At 48.9% G+C, this 17,996-nt stretch overlaps 1 protein-coding gene across 1 annotated transcript in view; it reads left to right on the top strand.

Annotated features, from left to right (window-relative positions):
* DNAH9 (dynein axonemal heavy chain 9) overlaps positions 1–17,996 on the top strand; it is a 160,501-nt gene that overhangs the window by 37,500 nt on the left and 105,005 nt on the right. The window contains exons 25-36 of the mRNA XM_051635224.1: positions 281–520; positions 1,602–1,762; positions 2,815–2,971; positions 3,801–3,905; positions 7,084–7,241; positions 7,559–7,697; positions 8,928–9,215; positions 9,670–9,880; positions 11,411–11,538; positions 12,000–12,108; positions 12,776–12,923; positions 14,516–14,690. Coding sequence (XP_051491184.1) covers positions 281–520; positions 1,602–1,762; positions 2,815–2,971; positions 3,801–3,905; positions 7,084–7,241; positions 7,559–7,697; positions 8,928–9,215; positions 9,670–9,880; positions 11,411–11,538; positions 12,000–12,108; positions 12,776–12,923; positions 14,516–14,690 — 2,019 coding nt within the window. The remainder of the gene's footprint in view (positions 1–280; positions 521–1,601; positions 1,763–2,814; positions 2,972–3,800; positions 3,906–7,083; positions 7,242–7,558; positions 7,698–8,927; positions 9,216–9,669; positions 9,881–11,410; positions 11,539–11,999; positions 12,109–12,775; positions 12,924–14,515; positions 14,691–17,996) is intronic.

Raw genomic sequence — 17,996 nt, 5'->3', positions numbered from 1 at the left:
CCTCGTGGTCTCCAGCTCTTCCTCCTCTGCTGTGTCAGGCACATGAAAGGTGCTGATTTACTAATAAGCAGCTGCTGAGTGTGTCTGCCACTGATCTGATGTTTTATACAAATGTCACGGGGCAGGTCCCTGTTGTCCTGTCTGCTGTGACTGCTGTATGAAAAGATACTTAATTTCATGTCACGGATTCTTTATCCTTGATCTCCTTGTGGATCAGCCACTCTTGAACATAAAGAAGCTCTGGTGTTTTCCCTGAAACTGAGCCAGCCCTTTTCCCTAGGTGGCTCTTTCCTGCACCCAGATCTGGTGGACAACTGAGGTTGGGATTGCCTTTGCCAGGATGGAGGAAGGCTACGAGAATGCCATGAAGGAATACCACAAGAAGCAAGTAACCCAGCTGAACACCCTCGTCACCATGCTGGTTGGGCAGCTCTCCAAGGGTGACAGGCAGAAGATCATGACCATATGCACCATCGATGTGCACGCTCGGGATGTGGTGGCAAAGATGATAGCACAGAAGGTTTGTGGTTGCAGCTCAGCATGGTCTTGTGTTGAGCATTGGAGCGGGGGTTGCAGGAGTGACAGACCAACCAGAGGCCACTCAGATCACTGCCTGTCTCAGTGGGAGGTACACAACTAAATTTACTTCTGCAGTGTTTGCAGTGAGAAGGCAGAAATCCACCGTGGGCCTGCAGTGCTGTTCTGTATCATGGCCGTGCAATGCCAAGGGGCTTGTTGGACTTGTCACATTGACACCAGGAGTGAGAGTGTGGCCCTGTGTCCTGTTGCCAAGGCACGTGTGGGTGGAAGATGATGTTGTGTTGGGAGGCTGCTGGATGCAGTCTCAGTTATGTCTTTAGAAAGTAAGAAAAAGCATTTGGGCTTTTCTTTTTGTGGCCTCATTCATCTGGTGTGGGGCCACAGGGACTCCTTGGGAGCTCCCTTGTCTTGCACACCTCTCCCCTGTCCTTGACACTGTGCCAGGTGTCCAGCCCTGCTGGTGGGTGGGGAGGTGCCCTGAGTGTGCTGCCTTGTGGTGTTACCCTCATCGGTGTCCTCCAGGAGGCAGCCAGGCTCCTTGCAGGGTTTCTGGCTTCAAGGCTCGGCTGGGCTTGGTGCTGCCTTGGCCCAGGTTGTGGTGAAAAGGTCCATCTGCTGGGTCTGCCTCCTGGTTGTGTAGAGAGCACTGTCCTTGTCCCCCTGTCCCCAGCCTTCTTCTCTGGTGGTCTCTTTGGCCTCTTCCTTGCCCAGACAGCCTCTGCTCCTTCTCTCTGCATTACAAAAACCTCATCACTCCTTGCTGCTTCTCAAGTCTCCTCTTCAGGAGTCTGTGTTTGTGCTGCTTTGTCTCTTGGATATTCACTTTTTCTTGCCCACCAACACAGTTACTAGTTTGGTTCCTGCCCTTGCTGACAGGAAACGAGGAGGTGACATTTCCCACTGTGTTACAGGGAGGTGACCTTCCTCACCACACCTGCCTTCACAGGGAGGGCCAGTCCATCCCCAATGAAACCCTGGTTGCAGTCACCATTTTGGCACCTGAGCTGTGTGTGCCTGGCATCCCTGGCCATCCCGTGAAGGTGCCTGTGGGTGCCTTGCAGGTTGACAACGCCCAGGCCTTCGTTTGGCTGTCCCAGCTCCGGCACAGATGGTCAGATGAGGAACGACACTGCTTTGCCAACATCTGTGATGCCCAGTTCCTGTACTCCTACGAGTACCTTGGCAACACCCCTCGGCTTGTGATCACCCCACTGACTGACAGGTAAGTCCCTGGGAAATGCCACCATAGCTGAGCTTTGCCCTGTGGTTAGGGAAGGAGCTGCCAACCAAAGATGGATTTAGTTTGGACATCCCTCTTGTTCTATCTCTGTGTCCCAGCTCCAACTCTCACCTGGTTTGTGATTTGATGGTGGTACCCTCTGGGGTATCAGTGTCTCAGGTCCTCTGGTGGGATTCAGCTCATTTGTGGGTGTCTGCCTGTGCACAAGATGTCCACTCCCCATGCAGCTGGTGAGCCTAGAAAGCTTTCATCCTGTCTTGAAGTAGACATCTACCGCTTGGCTCGTTTGTTTCAATGGGGACACCTAGGGTGACTTGAGATGCTCTGCTTTGTCCCACCTGGCTTCCAGCTGCCAATTCAGAAGTTTCCTGTAGAACCCTGTGGTATCTTTCCACCCTGTGTCACATTTCAGTTGCTAGATGCATCTCAGATGGCTCTTCTCACCTGTGTCAGTCACCTGAGCTAAGCCCCTGTGCATCATTGGGTTTTGTTGGCCATATGGACTACAGCTCTGTGTACTGGGAGTACAGACACCCACGTGTGGACATCTCCCTGGTATCCATCATCAGCATGATGGAAAAACTTTGGGGCTTGTTGCAGTGTTGAGTGGGATCATTCATAGGCCATTGGAGCAGATTTCTGCCAGTGACAGGGAACAGGATCCTTTGGGCTGAAGTGCACTGGGATGCAGGAGGAAGGTCTTTCAGGAAATGGACCTTTTCTCATACTATCTGGGACATGCCCAGTATCAGTGAGTGCTCTGAGGATTCAAAGAGAGCACAGCCCAGATGTGCAGAGGTTGGACAGACCCTGGGGGAAGATGAATCTCTTGGAGCAAACACAGCTGGGCAGAGGTGGTCATTAATGCCTAAGAGGACTTTGAGCTCAGAAATGCACCCTGCTCATGTACAGCTTGTCAGAAGGAAGGCTTTGCTGACTGTGTCCCCCTAGTGCTGTTCTCTGAAGCCCAGTGGTGACCTGTTGGACCAAATCTCAGTCTCTTTCCTTTTTCCCCTCATCCTTCGCTGTCAAAGATGTTACATCACCCTGACCCAGTCGCTGCACCTGACCATGAGTGGAGCACCTGCAGGCCCTGCAGGCACTGGCAAGACAGAGACTACGAAAGATCTGGGGCGAGCCCTGGGCATCATGGTGTATGTGTTTAACTGCTCTGAGCAGATGGACTACAAGGTACCACTCCCAGCTTGGCTGCAGGGCTGGCACGTGGGGCTGGGGTGCTCGGGACCTGATGAAACCTGTAGGGTGAGAGTAATCCAGCTGAGACCCCTCTGATCCATCACCTCTCCTCAAATCCCTGCTCTGTTCCTTTCTGCTGAACACCTTGTTCTCCTCCTTCCTTGTCTCCTCCAAGGCTTGCACAAGGTTCTTCAGGAGGCAGAGACTCAAACTGGGCTCTCTGCCTCATCACACCTTTCCCTTCCCTTCCGGAGTTGGATTCCATGCAAAAAGCTCCAGTTGAGACTGAGACTGTGCTGAGATTTTGACCCTGGTTGTTTCTTTCTGGCACGCTCTCAGGCTGATAGGCCCTGGCATGGGAAGGGACCTGCCCTGGTTTTCTCAGGACCCTCTCCCAGAACAAGGGCAAGACGTTCTGAGCCTTCAGCTGCCACAGGACACTGTGTTGTTGGGCTGAGTCTCTGCTCCTCACCAGTCTGGCACAGAGCAGTGGTTCTGGGAGCCTTGGATCATATTTTATTCAGCTTATGGGCCCTCAGTGGTGCAGCACAGGTGACCTTGCAGTGAAACCAGGGCACAGAGAGCCAGAAAGTGCCGTTAGCAAATCAAGTGGCAAACTATGCAGAGCTATAAATATTACAATTGAGTTGGGCCTGCTGTTTCCATGCACTTTTCTAAATACCCACAATAGACTGTAAATTGCTATAAATAAACAGGCTGGGGAAAAAAATCCAGTTGTGTGTTTTGTTGTTGTTTTTGTGCTGGAGTTGATTCCACTTGTGATTTCCCTCTTGTGATTTATTTTCTTTTATTTTTTTTCCAGTCATGTGGGAATATTTACAAAGGCCTTGCCCAGACAGGAGCCTGGGGCTGTTTTGATGAATTTAACAGGATCTCTGTTGAGGTCCTTTCTGTGGTTGCTGTACAGGTAAGTGGAGAAACACCTGTAAATACACCCAAACAAGGCAGAGCCAGGCTGCAGCCTTTGGAGCAAGTGGAATATGAGAAGTGCATGTTGCCAGTTCAGTTCTGTGTGCAGGTAGCTGGAGGATTATATCCCAAGATTAATCACATGAATTAGCACTGGCAAAATGTAGCAGTTCTGTGCTGCAAACGTTTTTGTCACTTCTTTTCTTTCCCCAGTTTCAACATTTGTGTTGAGGCAATTCTTTGTAGCACCTTTCCCCAGATCAGTGCACACCCTGGCTAGGAAGGCATTTGTGTCATTAATGTGCTGTGAGATAATTGCAATACATCATTTGAAGGAGATCATCTGCCTTGGTTTATGGCCATCTAGGGAATCGTTTTCATGGAGGAGAAGGGTGGTGTTGATCCACGGCCTGCTGGACTTTCAAGGGTTACTTCTTGCCTCCAGTCAGAGGTTGTGTGTCTTATCCAGCAAACAGGAACACACTCCAGATTATGAGGGTGGGACAACACTGGGCCAGGTTGCCCAGAGAAGCTGTGGAGGTCTCATCACTGGAAGTGTTCAAGGCCAGTTTGGATCAACCTGGACTTGTGGGAGATCTCCCTGCCCGTTGCAGGGGTTGGGACTAGATGATCCTTAAGGTCCCTTCCAACCCAAACCAGTCTGGGATTCTGTGATTAATTTTCTTAACACTTACCTGTCGCCAAGACTGTGCAGTCTTCTTCCTTCTCTTGTCATATGGCTGTAGATTTAATTCCAGTGTCTGTAATGAGAAATGGCTGTGGGCAATACCTTGGAAGAGTATTCCCAGCCAAATGGCAGAACTCCTAGCAGGGATGTGTGCAACCCCTGGGTGCAGTGTGGGGCTCCAAAAGCTGGTGTCAGTTGGGTGACACTCAGTAACTGGAACCTGTGGCTGATCTGCAGCCCTGGCTGATGTGCTAGCCTGGGAGTCAAGCTAGGAGAGAGCTCTCTGAGCTGTGCCAGGCTGTGCATGGGCACTTTCCAGGCAGAATGGTTTCTCATCTCCTCTGTAGCTCAACCACTCAGTGCATGTTATTGTTGAGTCTCATGTGAAGCACAGCAGCAGTCCCTGGAGAAGGGCTGGAAAGGAGATGGCCCTCCCCATCATGCTAGACAGTCCCACTCTCCTGTGCTTTATAGATAATCTGGCACTTTGCCTTCTCCTTCCCTTGATGAGGAAATCTGGAATTATTTCATAGAGGGGAAGGGGCTGCAGGAGAGGAGACATTCTGTGCCCTCATTGTATGTGCCCCATGGGGGATGAAGGGGGCACCCCAGGCAGTGCTGGGGGTGAATCCCCACAGAAATCTGGGGCAGCCCAGGTAGAACCATGGGGCAGCAGGATGAGAGCAGGCCCTGCTACCTCCTCTGGCCATTGCCTCAAAGGACAGCTGTGTCTGGATGTTTGTCCAGTTCCTAAATCTCGTTGGTGTCCTCTGAAAATTCCAGGTAAATCCAGTTACCAGGGGAGCTGGAGTGGAGGGTGGGTGCTCAGCTACACTGGCCTGACCGAGACAGCTCTGACATGGGCAAAACTGAAAGTTTTAACCCTTGGGGCTGAAAACCAAACTGCCAAAGTGTCTTAAGTTCTTCTAGACCCAAGTGTCAGCTGAGTGCAAGTTCTAGAATCCCGATGTCTGACTGAGGTGCTGAATTCTTCCCAGCCCCCCTTTTGGGCTCAGTATTGCAGAAATAAAGATCTAGATCTCAGAAGTTTCTTCACTTTTGTAAATGTTTTGGTCAAAGATGTTGTTCTGAACCCCTCCATGAGTTCCTCCCTCTTCTTCTCTCTCTTTCACTCATAATTATTACTTTACATGATGTCCCAAAGCAGCCTCAGGCACGTACAAGGGTTTATGTATCATTCCCTCTCAATTCCTTTTCCATCAGGTTCAAGTGTAAAGTTGTCATTGAAAAAGTCTTTGAGGATCTTCAAGTAAAAAGGGAAAGTGAACAAAAGAAGCCCAGATATGACTCAACTTCTAAAGGTTCCCTGGCTCCTGGGCACAGCATCCGGAGAAAGCAGCAGGGCTGTCATTTCATCCCCCTGTCTCCTGGCTGCTATTAGGAGTGTAACCATGGTGATGTTTAATTGGCTGCCTTAGTCATGCAGCTGGTGTCAATATGGGTCCTGACAGAGAAAAATTCGATTAATCGCTGAACTTGCAGGTGGCAAACAGCAGTGAGGTCAGGGAGGGAGAGCAGAGAGATTTCTCCCTGGCTGAGGTGCTGTTTGCAGAGAGGTGATCTAGCTTTAATACACTTGCTCTTGGCGGGGGGAGGAATGAGAAGAGCAGACCTGCAATCAGGCAAATGTAAAAAAAAAAATAATAGAAAATTAGGGAGTGAAGGTGTCAGGGGAGGTTTTACAGCTTCTGCCTTCTGGTTTTGGTTTTAAGTTAAGCATCTGATATCTTTGGAGGGGAAGCATCTCAAAATCTTTAAAAGCAAATTGAAGTGATCAGTTTGCAATTGAGCTGAGGCCATGGTTATAATTCTGCTCTTTTCCTGGGCCTAGCAAAGGAACAGAGCAAGCACAGGAAGGTTTTGGGATGTCATGGAGAATAACGGGGTGTGAGGAGAGGTGAGGATGGGTGAAGGCAACGAGGGGCCCATATTATGTCAGAGTCTGGGGAGTCCCTCTGGGTGTTGGCTGTGTTGGGGGTTCCTGGACAGCCCTGCATTGTCTCACGCATCTGGCTTCCTGCTGGGTTGGGAAATTCAAAGAGATGATTTAGGTGTTTTTGCTGAGAAGTGTCCCACAATTGATGTCAAAAGCCAAGGTGAGATGCAGGCAGCGTTGGGGGCATTTTCTGCTTCTGAGTTGCTCTTCCTGACCCACCCATGCCTGTCATTGTCATTTGGAGCAAAGGTGCAAGTTCTTGAAACTCCTTTGCACTTTAACTGCCAGTCTCTGCAGCTCTCTTTTCTGCTTTGTCAGAGATGGATTGTGATGGGAGACTGATACTGCCATATAGATTTACTCCAAACAATGTATAAAGCTTTATATGGGCAGTAAAAAACAACAACCCCACAAAACAAACCAGTGATGAGCCCCATTTGTCATGGGGCCAAGTATAAGGAGGGCAGCACTGTTGCCTGAGATGTTTTTCATAGCTGGTCACCAGTACTATCATGCTGTCTTGGTTTCCAGGTGAAGAGTGTGCAGGATGCAATAAGGGAGAAGAAGAAATCCTTCAATTTTCTTGGAGAAGACATTAACTTGATACCCTCAGTAGGCATTTTCATCACCATGAACCCTGGTTATGCAGGGCGAACTGAGCTACCTGAGAATTTAAAAGCTCTCTTCAGGTGAGGCCAGGTCAGGGTTTGGGACCTGTATTACAATACTGGCAGAAATTCTCTTTTGGAACATCCAGGGTTGACCTAATTTCCTCGGGGAATCCATTTCCACTGGGGATTCACAGATAGTTTCTGCCTTGCAGGACAAAGCTGGGCCTGGGACTGCACGGGCAGGGCAAAGGAGCTCTGGCCCTTGTGACGGGAAAGGCAGAGTGTCACCTGGCTCATGGGACAAGACTTGGAAGATAAAGCTACAAATCCACTGCCCCTAAGGCCTGTAGTCAAGAAATACTTGTTCTGCAATCTTTTCTCACCTGTCTTTCTAGGCCGTGTGCGATGGTGGTGCCAGACTTCGAGCTGATCTGTGAAATCATGTTGGTGGCTGAGGGGTTCCTTGAGGCCCGGGCTTTAGCCAGGAAGTTCATTACTCTCTACCAACTCTGCAAAGAGCTCTTGTCCAAGCAGGTGAGCCCACTTCCATGGCTGGGTGGTACAAGGAAACCCCTTGATCTCCAGAACCAGCAGAAACATAGCAGCCTGCCCCTCAGCTTCATGGCTACAGCTTCACAGCTTTTATTGAATGACTGCATTTGTGTAAGCTGCTGGGAGAAGAGGAGGTTTGTGATCATCAGAACAAGAACATTTTTAGTCATCTTTTCTAGAGGATCTTCAGAAAAACAAAAGCACTTGACCAGCTGCATTACTGGAAGAGATCTTTCAGTGGGCTCAAATGACACCATGTTTAGGGTAGTGTTCAGTCACCTTTTGCTTTCCAGTCCCCTAGTACCTATTGATTCTCCTGCCTGCAAGGGCTTGATGATGTGTGTCCCTCTCTGAGATCAGCCTGCCTGTTCCAGGTCTTCTCAGGTGTTGACCAAGTAGGATCACTTTCAGTGCAGAGCAAATTACATTTTAACTTCTCATCATTTGTATAGATCAAAGTTGGACCCAGAGAAGAGCTGAATCAGGACTCTAGATGGAAAACCTGATTCAAACTGTGCCAGCATGAGGCTGGGTGGGAGGTGCCTTGTCACAGAAGCTTTGTGCTGTGTCTTGGAGACCTTTGTGGAAGCCTCCAGACAAAGCAGTCAGCTGTTAAGCTGTGCTCTCTAGGGTTTATCTGAGTAGAAATATAATGAGTTGTTTGTTGGCTTGAGAGTTCCTCTCATGTCTTCTTGTGGTCCTTTTTCAGCAATGTCTTTACTGGGCTGTGCTTGGTGGACTGCCTCTGAGACTGAACATGCTTGTAATCTTCAGATGGGCAGGATGGAGAAGCTGAGGTGTTTGGGCCTCATAACAGACTAACAAGCCTCTCACCTTGGTAGCTCCTGCAGGTGCCGGGGTCTGGCTGGCCTTGCTTTAGCTGCTTTATGATTTATGTGAAGCAAATTGCTTAGGTCTCTGGAATGCAAGTCCTACTGCTGTCCTACTGCCAGCTGTGAGCCCAGGGGGTGGTGTGAGCAGCTGAACTCTTTGGCTCTTTAATACTGTCCCTGATGGGAATCTGACCTACTGAGATGGAAACCAGGTAACTCAAGCTGGTGGAGGTCTCTGGTCACAACGCAAAGAACAGATTGGGATGTATTTCCATTTCCCACCTGTCTGGCCGTGTTGAAATGCTGGTCCTTTGCCCCAGCTGCTGATGTACTGTCTAAGCATAAACTCATCCCTCCTTTTTTCCTTCCTCTGGGGTAGGATCACTATGACTGGGGGCTGCGTGCTATCAAGTCAGTGCTGGTAGTTGCTGGTTCCCTCAAGCGTGATGACCCCGAGAGACCTGAAGACCAGGTTCTGATGCGCTCTCTCCGGGACTTCAACATCCCCAAGATTGTGACTGATGATGTGCCAGTGTTCATGGGGCTGATTGGGGATCTCTTCCCTGCACTGGACGTGCCTCGGAAGCGTGACCTGAATTTTGAGTCGTTTGTGAGGCAGGCTGTGCTGGACCTCCAGCTGCAGGCTGAAGACAACTTTGTACTCAAAGTAAGACCTTCTGCTGTACCTCCATTGCCATCAAATCATTTGGGTTCTCAACCATCTTTGCTTCTACAAAGAGGGCTCTGCACAGTATTCCCACTGCAGGCAGGTCTTGAAGGAAGGCAGCCAGCTGTGCTGGGTCTGATGCAGTCACACCTGCCACTAAAGCCAGCACTGGCTCAGTCTGAGTTTGCAAAGGGGTTAAATCCTGCAGGCTCATGAAGCTGTGGCCCCTGGACAGCAGAGCCTCATCAGCTGATGGCTGTCAGATGTGAATAGTGCTGGAGGTTTGGCTGAGGGTTCACCCATCGTGATTACAGTGGCTAAACCAAACTCAGCGTCAAATCCGTTTGTGTCTCTGGGTTCCATCTTTCTAAGGAAGAGGCCCAAGGGGAGCTGTTTTGTAGATCTGAACTTCAGTTTGGCATCTTTGTCTAAATTCTGGGAGTGTTTTTCTCAGGTGGTGCAGCTGGAGGAGCTGCTGGCTGTCCGGCACTCTGTCTTTGTGGTGGGTAATGCAGGCACAGGCAAGTCTCAGGTGATGAGATCCCTGAACAAGACTTACCAGATCATGAAGCGACGTCCTGTCTGGACAGACCTCAACCCCAAGGCAGTCACCAACGATGAGCTCTTTGGCATCATTAACCCAGCAACAAGAGAGTGGAAAGATGGTAAGTGTCTTCTCATGCCTGGATCAGTAGATAAGGAGGACATATTTCATGAACTTGATGAGCAGCAGCAGGATGACTGGTTCTTTGTCTGCAGGTCTGAAAGCCCAGGCCCTTCTCTGCTGCTCACAGCCACGTGACAGTTTGTTGTTGAAAGGACACATGGGATGTTTTAGCTTTTTGATCTTCAAGTTGGCAGTACACCATAACCTACTTTATCCTCTTGCCTTAAGAATCATTATCACGTCCATTAATACCAACACTTACCAATTCCTAAGTGGAGCAGACAGTTTTTCAGGGTTGTCCAGACTGGTGATGGAAGAGATGATGTGCACTGGGATCCCCCAAAATGTATCTTCCCCAGTGCTTAATTAGCAGGAGTTTCAAAGTTTTTACATATTAGGTGGCAAAAGGGCTCCCCAAAGGAATCCTAAAAGTGTTCTTGGTAGAACCAAACTCTTCCTTTAAATTCCAAGACCACTCTGTGGTGTGGATGCCAAGGTGAGGAGAGAGGAATTTTTCCTCCACTGTTGTCATGGTGTGTATGAGGCAAGTACTGGTGCTCTGAGACTGTAGCTATTTCTGATACTAATGATTTTGGAGCCATTTCCAAGGCTTGTGTCCAACGTGTGAGAAGCTGAGTCAAGGCAGAGCTATTGAAGTGTTGGTTTTTTTTTTTCCCAGTCTCAGAACCAGATGCCTGTTTCAGGTGAGCTGTTCTGCACTGGTTGTGCACCAGCTTTGTCTTCAGTCATATCATGCCACTAGCTACTCCTCATCTGGATCACAAAGAAATAGCTTGTCCTGGAGGGGAAAAAATACAAGTGTGCTTGTCACAATTCACCAGAAGAGGGGCTTTTTTTTCGTGTTTACCTAATGTTTTTTCATGAAGACCAGTGTCTCCGTAGGTGTTTTCCTGTGAAGAGGAAAGCAATAGTTTTGTGGAGTTTTCATTTGCTCTGCAGCACTGCTGCTTGATCCCCAGCCTGCTTGGTCTTCTTAACCTTCATTATTTACTCCCCTGGAGTCACTATATCCTCTCTGTCTCCTTGATTTTCCTGACATTTTGTTCTGTCATTCAGTGTCATTCATCCTGTGCTTGTTCTCCCCTCAATCTCACTAAAGCCATGACCCAGTGTTTAATGCATCTTGATTTCCCTGATACATTTTGAGCCACAAAAGAAAAAATATCACATTTATAAGAATTTCCAAGGCATATTCTCATGGTTTCTCTGCATTGTGTAATTCAGGCCTTCTTTTGCCTCTTGAGTAGTTGCTCTTTACTTTTTCTATTCCTTATGATCCTCAGTGGGAATGAAGATCTGAAGTCATCTGCAGTGGTGGTAGCTGGTAATGTTCTTTTCTTCAAAGCAGAGTAGTCCCATGTCATGACATCATCATATTTATGTGCAGACTTTTGAATGCTTAAGAGGAAAGCATTCATTAGGGTAATTTTTAGAAAGGTGCTGGAGAAAAATGTTAGAGCAAGTGTCAACTTCAGTGTTCATCAGTCTGTTTCTGTCACCCTCCCAGGGCTGTTCTCATCAATCATGCGTGAGCTGGCCAGCATCACCCATGATGGTCCCAAGTGGATGGTACTAGATGGAGATATTGACCCAATGTGGATTGAGTCTCTTAATACTGTGATGGATGATAATAAGGTAATGAATGCTCTGACTGCGTGGCATGATTCAGCTTAGGAGCAAGGCAGATGCTGAAGTAACACCTCCTGGAATAAATGCAGCTGTGTTTCTGTGGATACACCAAACAATATTGCATAAAGAAGATGGTGCTTGAGGGAAACAGCTCAGAGCATGTTTTCAGTGGAATTTCCTTTTCCTGGAGAGTTGGGCTCGTGCATAACTGCAGATGTCCTGATCATAACTCCTTTAAAAATAGAGTGGGGTCATAACCCTGCACCTTTTTCCCCACCCTAAGGGACTGCTGTTCATTCTGGGTCATGGAAGAGAGAGGGATCGTTCTGGTACCTGCTAGAAATCAGCCGCTCGGCCCTGAGGAACTGGGTGACCGTGACCAGGCTTTTTTAGTGCCAAGTGCTGAACGCTTTTCATCCCTGTTCCTGGGGGAGAGGTTAGCCTGTCTGTCTGTCTGTCCCACGCAGGTGCTGACCCTGGCAAGCAATGAGAGAATCCCCCTGAACCCAACGATGAGGCTGGTCTTTGAGATCAGCCACTTGCGCACAGCCACCCCAGCCACCGTGTCCAGAGCAGGTGAGTCCTGTCCTGAGCTTCACCCTGGCATTTTGCATGGACCAAGTAGGATCTAGTGCCATTAACCAGTCTTTTTGGCCAGCTTGGTTCCTTTTGAAAGTACCCAACCTAGGATCTGGCTTTGGTGGGCAGGGCAGGTTCCTGAAACACAGACAAACTGAGCATCCTGACCCCAAGTCTGTATGTGGAGCTGTCATCTTGGAGATGTACCCAGAGCTCTCTGACTGTTGGGTGACCATGGGTTCAGCATTGCTGAGGGAGTGCTCCTGAAGTGCAGAGTCCTGTGATGAAGAGAGAGATGGTCCCTTATCCCAGAAAGCTCCTGATCTTCTGGAGAAGCACGTGAAGTATGGGAGAAGGGAATGAAGGTGTCCCTGGTTTTTACACATGGGGAAATGGGGCTCAGGGTGATAACATAACTCAGGTAAGACCAGGTTCTGAATTTGGGGCATGCTCATGAAAGGTGTCCTGGTTTCCTGAGTTAAACCTCTTCACTGTTGATGCTTCTACCCCCCAGTGGAGCAGGAGGAGGGGGTACGTAACGAGGCACCCAGGCATATTTGGCAGGTTTTTGGTTGTGTGAAAGTAGCTGAGAAATTCTGGTGGAGGGAAGGTGTAGTCTCTGCTGTGTCCTTACTACATGTTCTCTCTTCCCCTGAACCTAAAGGGATCCTGTACATCAACCCATCGGATCTGGGCTGGAATCCCCCAGTGAGCAGCTGGATCGACAGGCGGGAGATCCAGTCTGAAAGAGCCAACCTGACCATCCTGTTTGACAAGTACCTGCCAGTTTGCCTGGACACACTCAGAACAAGGTACCACCTGAAGAGTGATTGTATCTCTGCTGGTGGGTGCAGGGGGACACTCACTGCTTCCCAGACCAGCTGGGCCATGCTGGGCTTCTGCTGCACATCCCCCTCCTGGCCCCTGAAAGTTCTGAACATCATTGGCTTAAGCTCAGAGAAGCAAGATGGGGGAGCTGACACTCCTGCCCATGTTGGTCAGATCTGGTTTTCATCTGGTTTGGATTTGATTGTTCCTGTATTTCTTGTATCAGCTCTCCAACTCCTGGAAAGTAAATCCAGGAGATCCTAAAGAGAAAGATTTTCACTCTTCTGATGTGTCAGGCTAAACCTGAGTCCACTCCATGAGTGATTTTTCAGTACAGCAGATGTCAGACCATTGCTGTAGTAAAGTTTTCAGTGTGCAATGTGAAAAGTGGAGAGAGCAGATCCTCTATTTTCCTCTTATCACTTATTTTCCTACCCTCCGTGATGAGAAGAAAGTCAGTGTCTGTGGGAGAGGGTGGGATTGCTCTACCAGCAATTCCCTCTTGAATTTCTTTCCTGATGCATTTTAACAAAATGAAGTGAGTATGTGTGGGCATCCAGCCTGGGCATGTACCATGGTTGGACACCAGTCTAATGGACATGAGGAACTTAGATATTTGGAAGTGTCCTTGTGTTTCTTAACTTGAGTTAACTGCAGAGCAGTCCCCACAGAGAAGTTGTGTCATCCTTCCTTATCATCATGGGAGACAACTGTCTTATTCCTCCTGTGGCCAAAGTAGTCTGCCAATAAACTTCAGTGAGGGAGCTTCTCCCATCCTCTGCTTGCTTCCTATAGCTGCAAATTCATTTAAAATAAAATCATGTTAAAAAAAAAAATAATTAAAAAGATGTACAACTGAGCACGGGAGTTGCTGACCAGACTGGGGATATGTCAGAAGTGGCTGCATTAGTGAAAGCCATGGTCTGTGGAAGCAGGATTTAGGCATCTTCCTAGGGAGCTGCTCCCTGGGGGACCAAGCTGATGGCAGCTGTTGGCAGCAAAGCCTGTTGGACATCTCCCACTTTACTGGCTGAACACTGTGTCAGACCATGAAATCCGTGGGATTAGCAGCAGGCAACCCTGAGCTGAGTATTTTGGTAGCTTGCTTAAATTCAGAAATTGTAGAACCAACCTTTCAAATAGCTGTAATTACTTTATGGAGGACTTCAGTGTTAGTTTGGAATTCTGTAAGTGTAGCTTCAATGAATGTAAAATGGCAAGATGAAAGGGTTTATTTTATTACTCCTCTGTTTGACCGCTTTTGAACTCATCGTGTTCGCAGGAAATCACTGCCTTGGGCAAGCCTTCCATTTTACTTCTTTTCAAGAGGATCAAAGTTTTAAAATGCTTGAAACTTCTGATTACTGTTATTACTTGTATATGTGCTGGTGCCAGCAGGGCCAGGAGAGAGAAGGGGTGTTCTCTGTGCTGCTGGGCTTGGGAATAAGACACGCGCTGTTGACAAGTGAAACGCTAATATTCTGAAAAAGCATTTCTAGGCTTTTCTTCCTGGGTTGTGAGTGACTCTGTTGCTGGACCCAGTTACGTTCCTGAGCTTTCAATTTCCATCCCTTAGATTTAAGAAGATTATTCCCATTCCTGAGCAGAGTATGGTTCAGATGTTGTGCTACCTCCTCGAATGCCTCCTGACGGAGGAGAACACACCTCCTGACTGTCCCAAGGAGCTTTATGAACTTTACTTTGTCTTTGCTGCTGTCTGGGCCTTTGGTGGATCAATGTTTCAAGACCAGGTAAGATGGGAGATGCCACTTCAGCATGTTTTACACAGGGAATATTTCTTGTTCTGTTTTTTGGAATGCTTTCTAAAACATGGTGCTGTATCAGAAGTGCTGTTTTTATGGGGCTCTCAAATAGGTGATAATAAGCTAGAAACCTGAACACAGCAATTCCTTTGGTGAAAGGCCTCATTATCCAGGTGAAACACCACAGAAGAATGGCTGAGGAGTCAAGTGATAAAGGTGGAGGGATGTTTGCTTATGCAGACATGTTTCACTGGGGAGAAACATGAGGTTAATTTATAGAGGCCTGTGGATGTGTAGAATGTGATTGAAGTGAGACTGACTTATCAGGTGAGGGTATCAGTGGAGCTGTGGCTCAGCCATCTGGCTGCACAGGCAGATGTGCTGTGGAACACACCAGCTGATGCTTTGTCACCCCTGGCTTCTGTTAAACATTGGTGGATGTCAAGAATTGGCTATCCTCAAATTCTTACACAAGTAGATAAGAAAGATCAGCAGGGCAGGATGGGCTTTGGGAATTACACGCTTCCACTTGATTGGAAGTAGTCAGTGGCTCTGCTTTTTGAAATACTCTGCTGGGAGATTGCTGGCATGGTTAAGGTTGATAGTTGTAGGCACTCAGCTTGAGCTCCTCTCTGGGAGTCCCCTATGGGTGGTCTCTGGCATGAGCTGCTGGGCTCAGGCAGGTCATTGGTGGATGGATGTTCACAGCCAAGCCTGTTGTGCTGGAGGGCACAATCTAGAGACCAAGATTTTCTAGGGCCAGGAGGATTTATGAGGTTGTTGATCAATAGTGTTGTTTCTGACATTCAAAGTGTGCTCATATCTGAGAGGCAGAGGGAGACAGGGCACTGCTCTTCCTGCTGCTTCCCACGGTACCTCTGTCCCATGGATTAATTGCAGCTGTCAGTCTCTGGATCCATCAGCTTGCATTAGACAAGGTGGGTCTGATCTCTTGAATGGTGGTATTACATGATAAGACTGAATTTTCTCAAGGTCAGCATTTCATACTGCTCATTTTCAGCCCCCTTTTGGGTCCTGGCCCTCAAAACATGGGAGAAGCACAGACATTTCCAGCTGGGCTGCAGCAGAGCTGCTGTGGTGGGAGCTGTAGATATGAACAGGGATCTTGGACAGGATCTTCTCCAGACTTGCCTGGGGAAAGCAGGTTGTGTTACTCTCTCTGACACTCCTGTTCTCTGTCTCTCCCTGAAGTCCTGTGCACAGGAGAGGAAAAATGGGCATTTCCTTTCACCCCAGTGCCCTGCTCTGCCCTGCTCTGTTTGTGTGGCTCAGCTTGGCACAGCAGGGCTGTCATTGGGTTCCTGAGTAAGTGGAAAAGCTGCTGCTGTTTTACAACTTCCAACTGTTAATGGTGATAATGGACAAGAAGGCAGCAGCCTGCATGCCAGAGCCCTGCTGCCAAAGCTGCCACCCTTGGCTCCCTTCCATGGTTTTGTGCCCGTGCTTGCAGGACAGCTTTCCAGCCTCTGCTGGCGTTGCTGTTTCCAGACTGACGTCTGCATAAGCTAGAGATTTTTAATGTGGCTGGTTCAGGGGCAGGAAGAAGAAACCTGAGATACTTGTAGAGGGGTCTAAGAGCATGTGTGGCACCTGCAAGCCTAGATTTTGAGTACTGTTCTTGCAGCAAGTGGCACAAGGACCACTGTGAGCAGGCAAAGCCTGTGGGTGGAGGTACATTGGGCACCTGCTGAAGCTGCGTGCTCTGGTTCTGCCCAGCCCCTCTTGGGTGGTTACATCTCCTGGTCAGATACCTTATCCTCAGGTCTAAAGCATGTCCTGGTGTGTGGGTCTGCCCAGTGACAGGGGCACTCTCATCAAGGGCTCAGAGATCCACATCTGGTCTCTAGTGGGCTTGTGTCAAACTCCGTGTTGGCTGGAGTATGTGGGAAGTTTCTCCATGGACCTGACACCAGAGATCCTTCCCCAGCTTGGCTGGAGACACTGCTGTTCTCAGAGGCTGCTCACGTGCTTGCTGGGATCTCTTAATGCTGGGTTTTTTTATGTGCCTCAGTGCCAGACCAACAACATCTGCTGGTCTTTGCACATTTCCTTTGTGCTGATGCCTCGGGAAGTGATAAACCACACAGCTCAAGCTCAGCTCAGCCCTCACTTGATGCCATCATGCCACGTGGCCACTGAATGACCAGCTTTCTTGATCCTTGAGGAGCACTTAGCCCTCCATTTCCTACATCCCAGCTTGGAAATACTCAGCCTCTTAGTATTGTCAGTGTAGAATGACTTTAAAAAACCCCAACAAAGTTGCAACAGTACAAGCTACTGTCTAATGATGGGAGTTTGCAGCTTCTCCAGCAGGTCAACTGGAGGGTGTTCTCATGGCAGGTGGGCGCTCTGTGGCAGTCAGACCCTGGCAGTCCCTGTGCTGCCTGCCTGGGGTGGGTGGGCTGGTTGCAGCAGGCACTTGGTGGGCTGTGGTGGGGGTGGCAGGAGGAGCAGGTTGGACTCTGAGGCTGGGCTGTGCAGAGCTGCTCTGTAAATGTCAGAGTGGAGAGTGTGAGGATACACGGTCCGAGCGAGGGAGGCTGATGAAAAATGATCCAATATAAAATCTGTTTACTGCTCTCCATCGAAGGTGCCCTTCAGGCTGACCTTTTGCTGCCAAAATGTCAGGAGAAAGAGTCTGGAAGGTTTCCCAACAGTCTGCGAGTGTTGGTGGGTAGTGGGGCTCCTGTATAAACACAGATGATAGATTTGCCATTTCCAGCCTCTGAAATTAGTGGAAATCCATGTGGGGTTTTCATTAAGGAAACAGTCTGAGTTCAACACTGTCCTGGCAATGGAGCCAGGGCTGGAGCAGCTCCACAGGACTGCTGGGCTGGGGGGTGGGCAGCCCATTGCCACGTGGCTGCTGGCACCCTTGTGAGAAAGCTTTTAGCAGGGCTGCACCTCCCTCTGCACTGCAGGCTGCTCTGCTGCTGGTGTTGAGGAGTTACAGCAACAGGAGAATGGAGGCACAGTTCTCCTGACTCTCTGAACAGCAGGAGACTGCAAAATCCGGGGTACTAGTAATGTGATTTTTTCAGTCCTCTGGTCTTTGGTTGGATGGTGGCTCAGGATGCTGTGTTCAGTTCAGGTTTGCTGGTGGAATCTCAGCAGTCTATGGGCAATGTGGTGGTGGTCCCACCTGGGCTTCCAGCTTGGAAAAGCACCTTGAATGGCTATGGGGAGGAGAGACCTTCAGGTGTCCCAGGAAGAAACTCTGCTGTTAAAACTAGTTAACTTAAACACTCAGTATTTCATGGACACCTTTTAGCC

Source organism: Apus apus, chromosome 17, assembly GCF_020740795.1.
Source record: "Apus apus isolate bApuApu2 chromosome 17, bApuApu2.pri.cur, whole genome shotgun sequence".
NCBI lineage: Eukaryota > Metazoa > Chordata > Aves > Apodiformes > Apodidae > Apus > Apus apus.
This window is presented reverse-complemented; position numbering and strand designations above follow the sequence as displayed.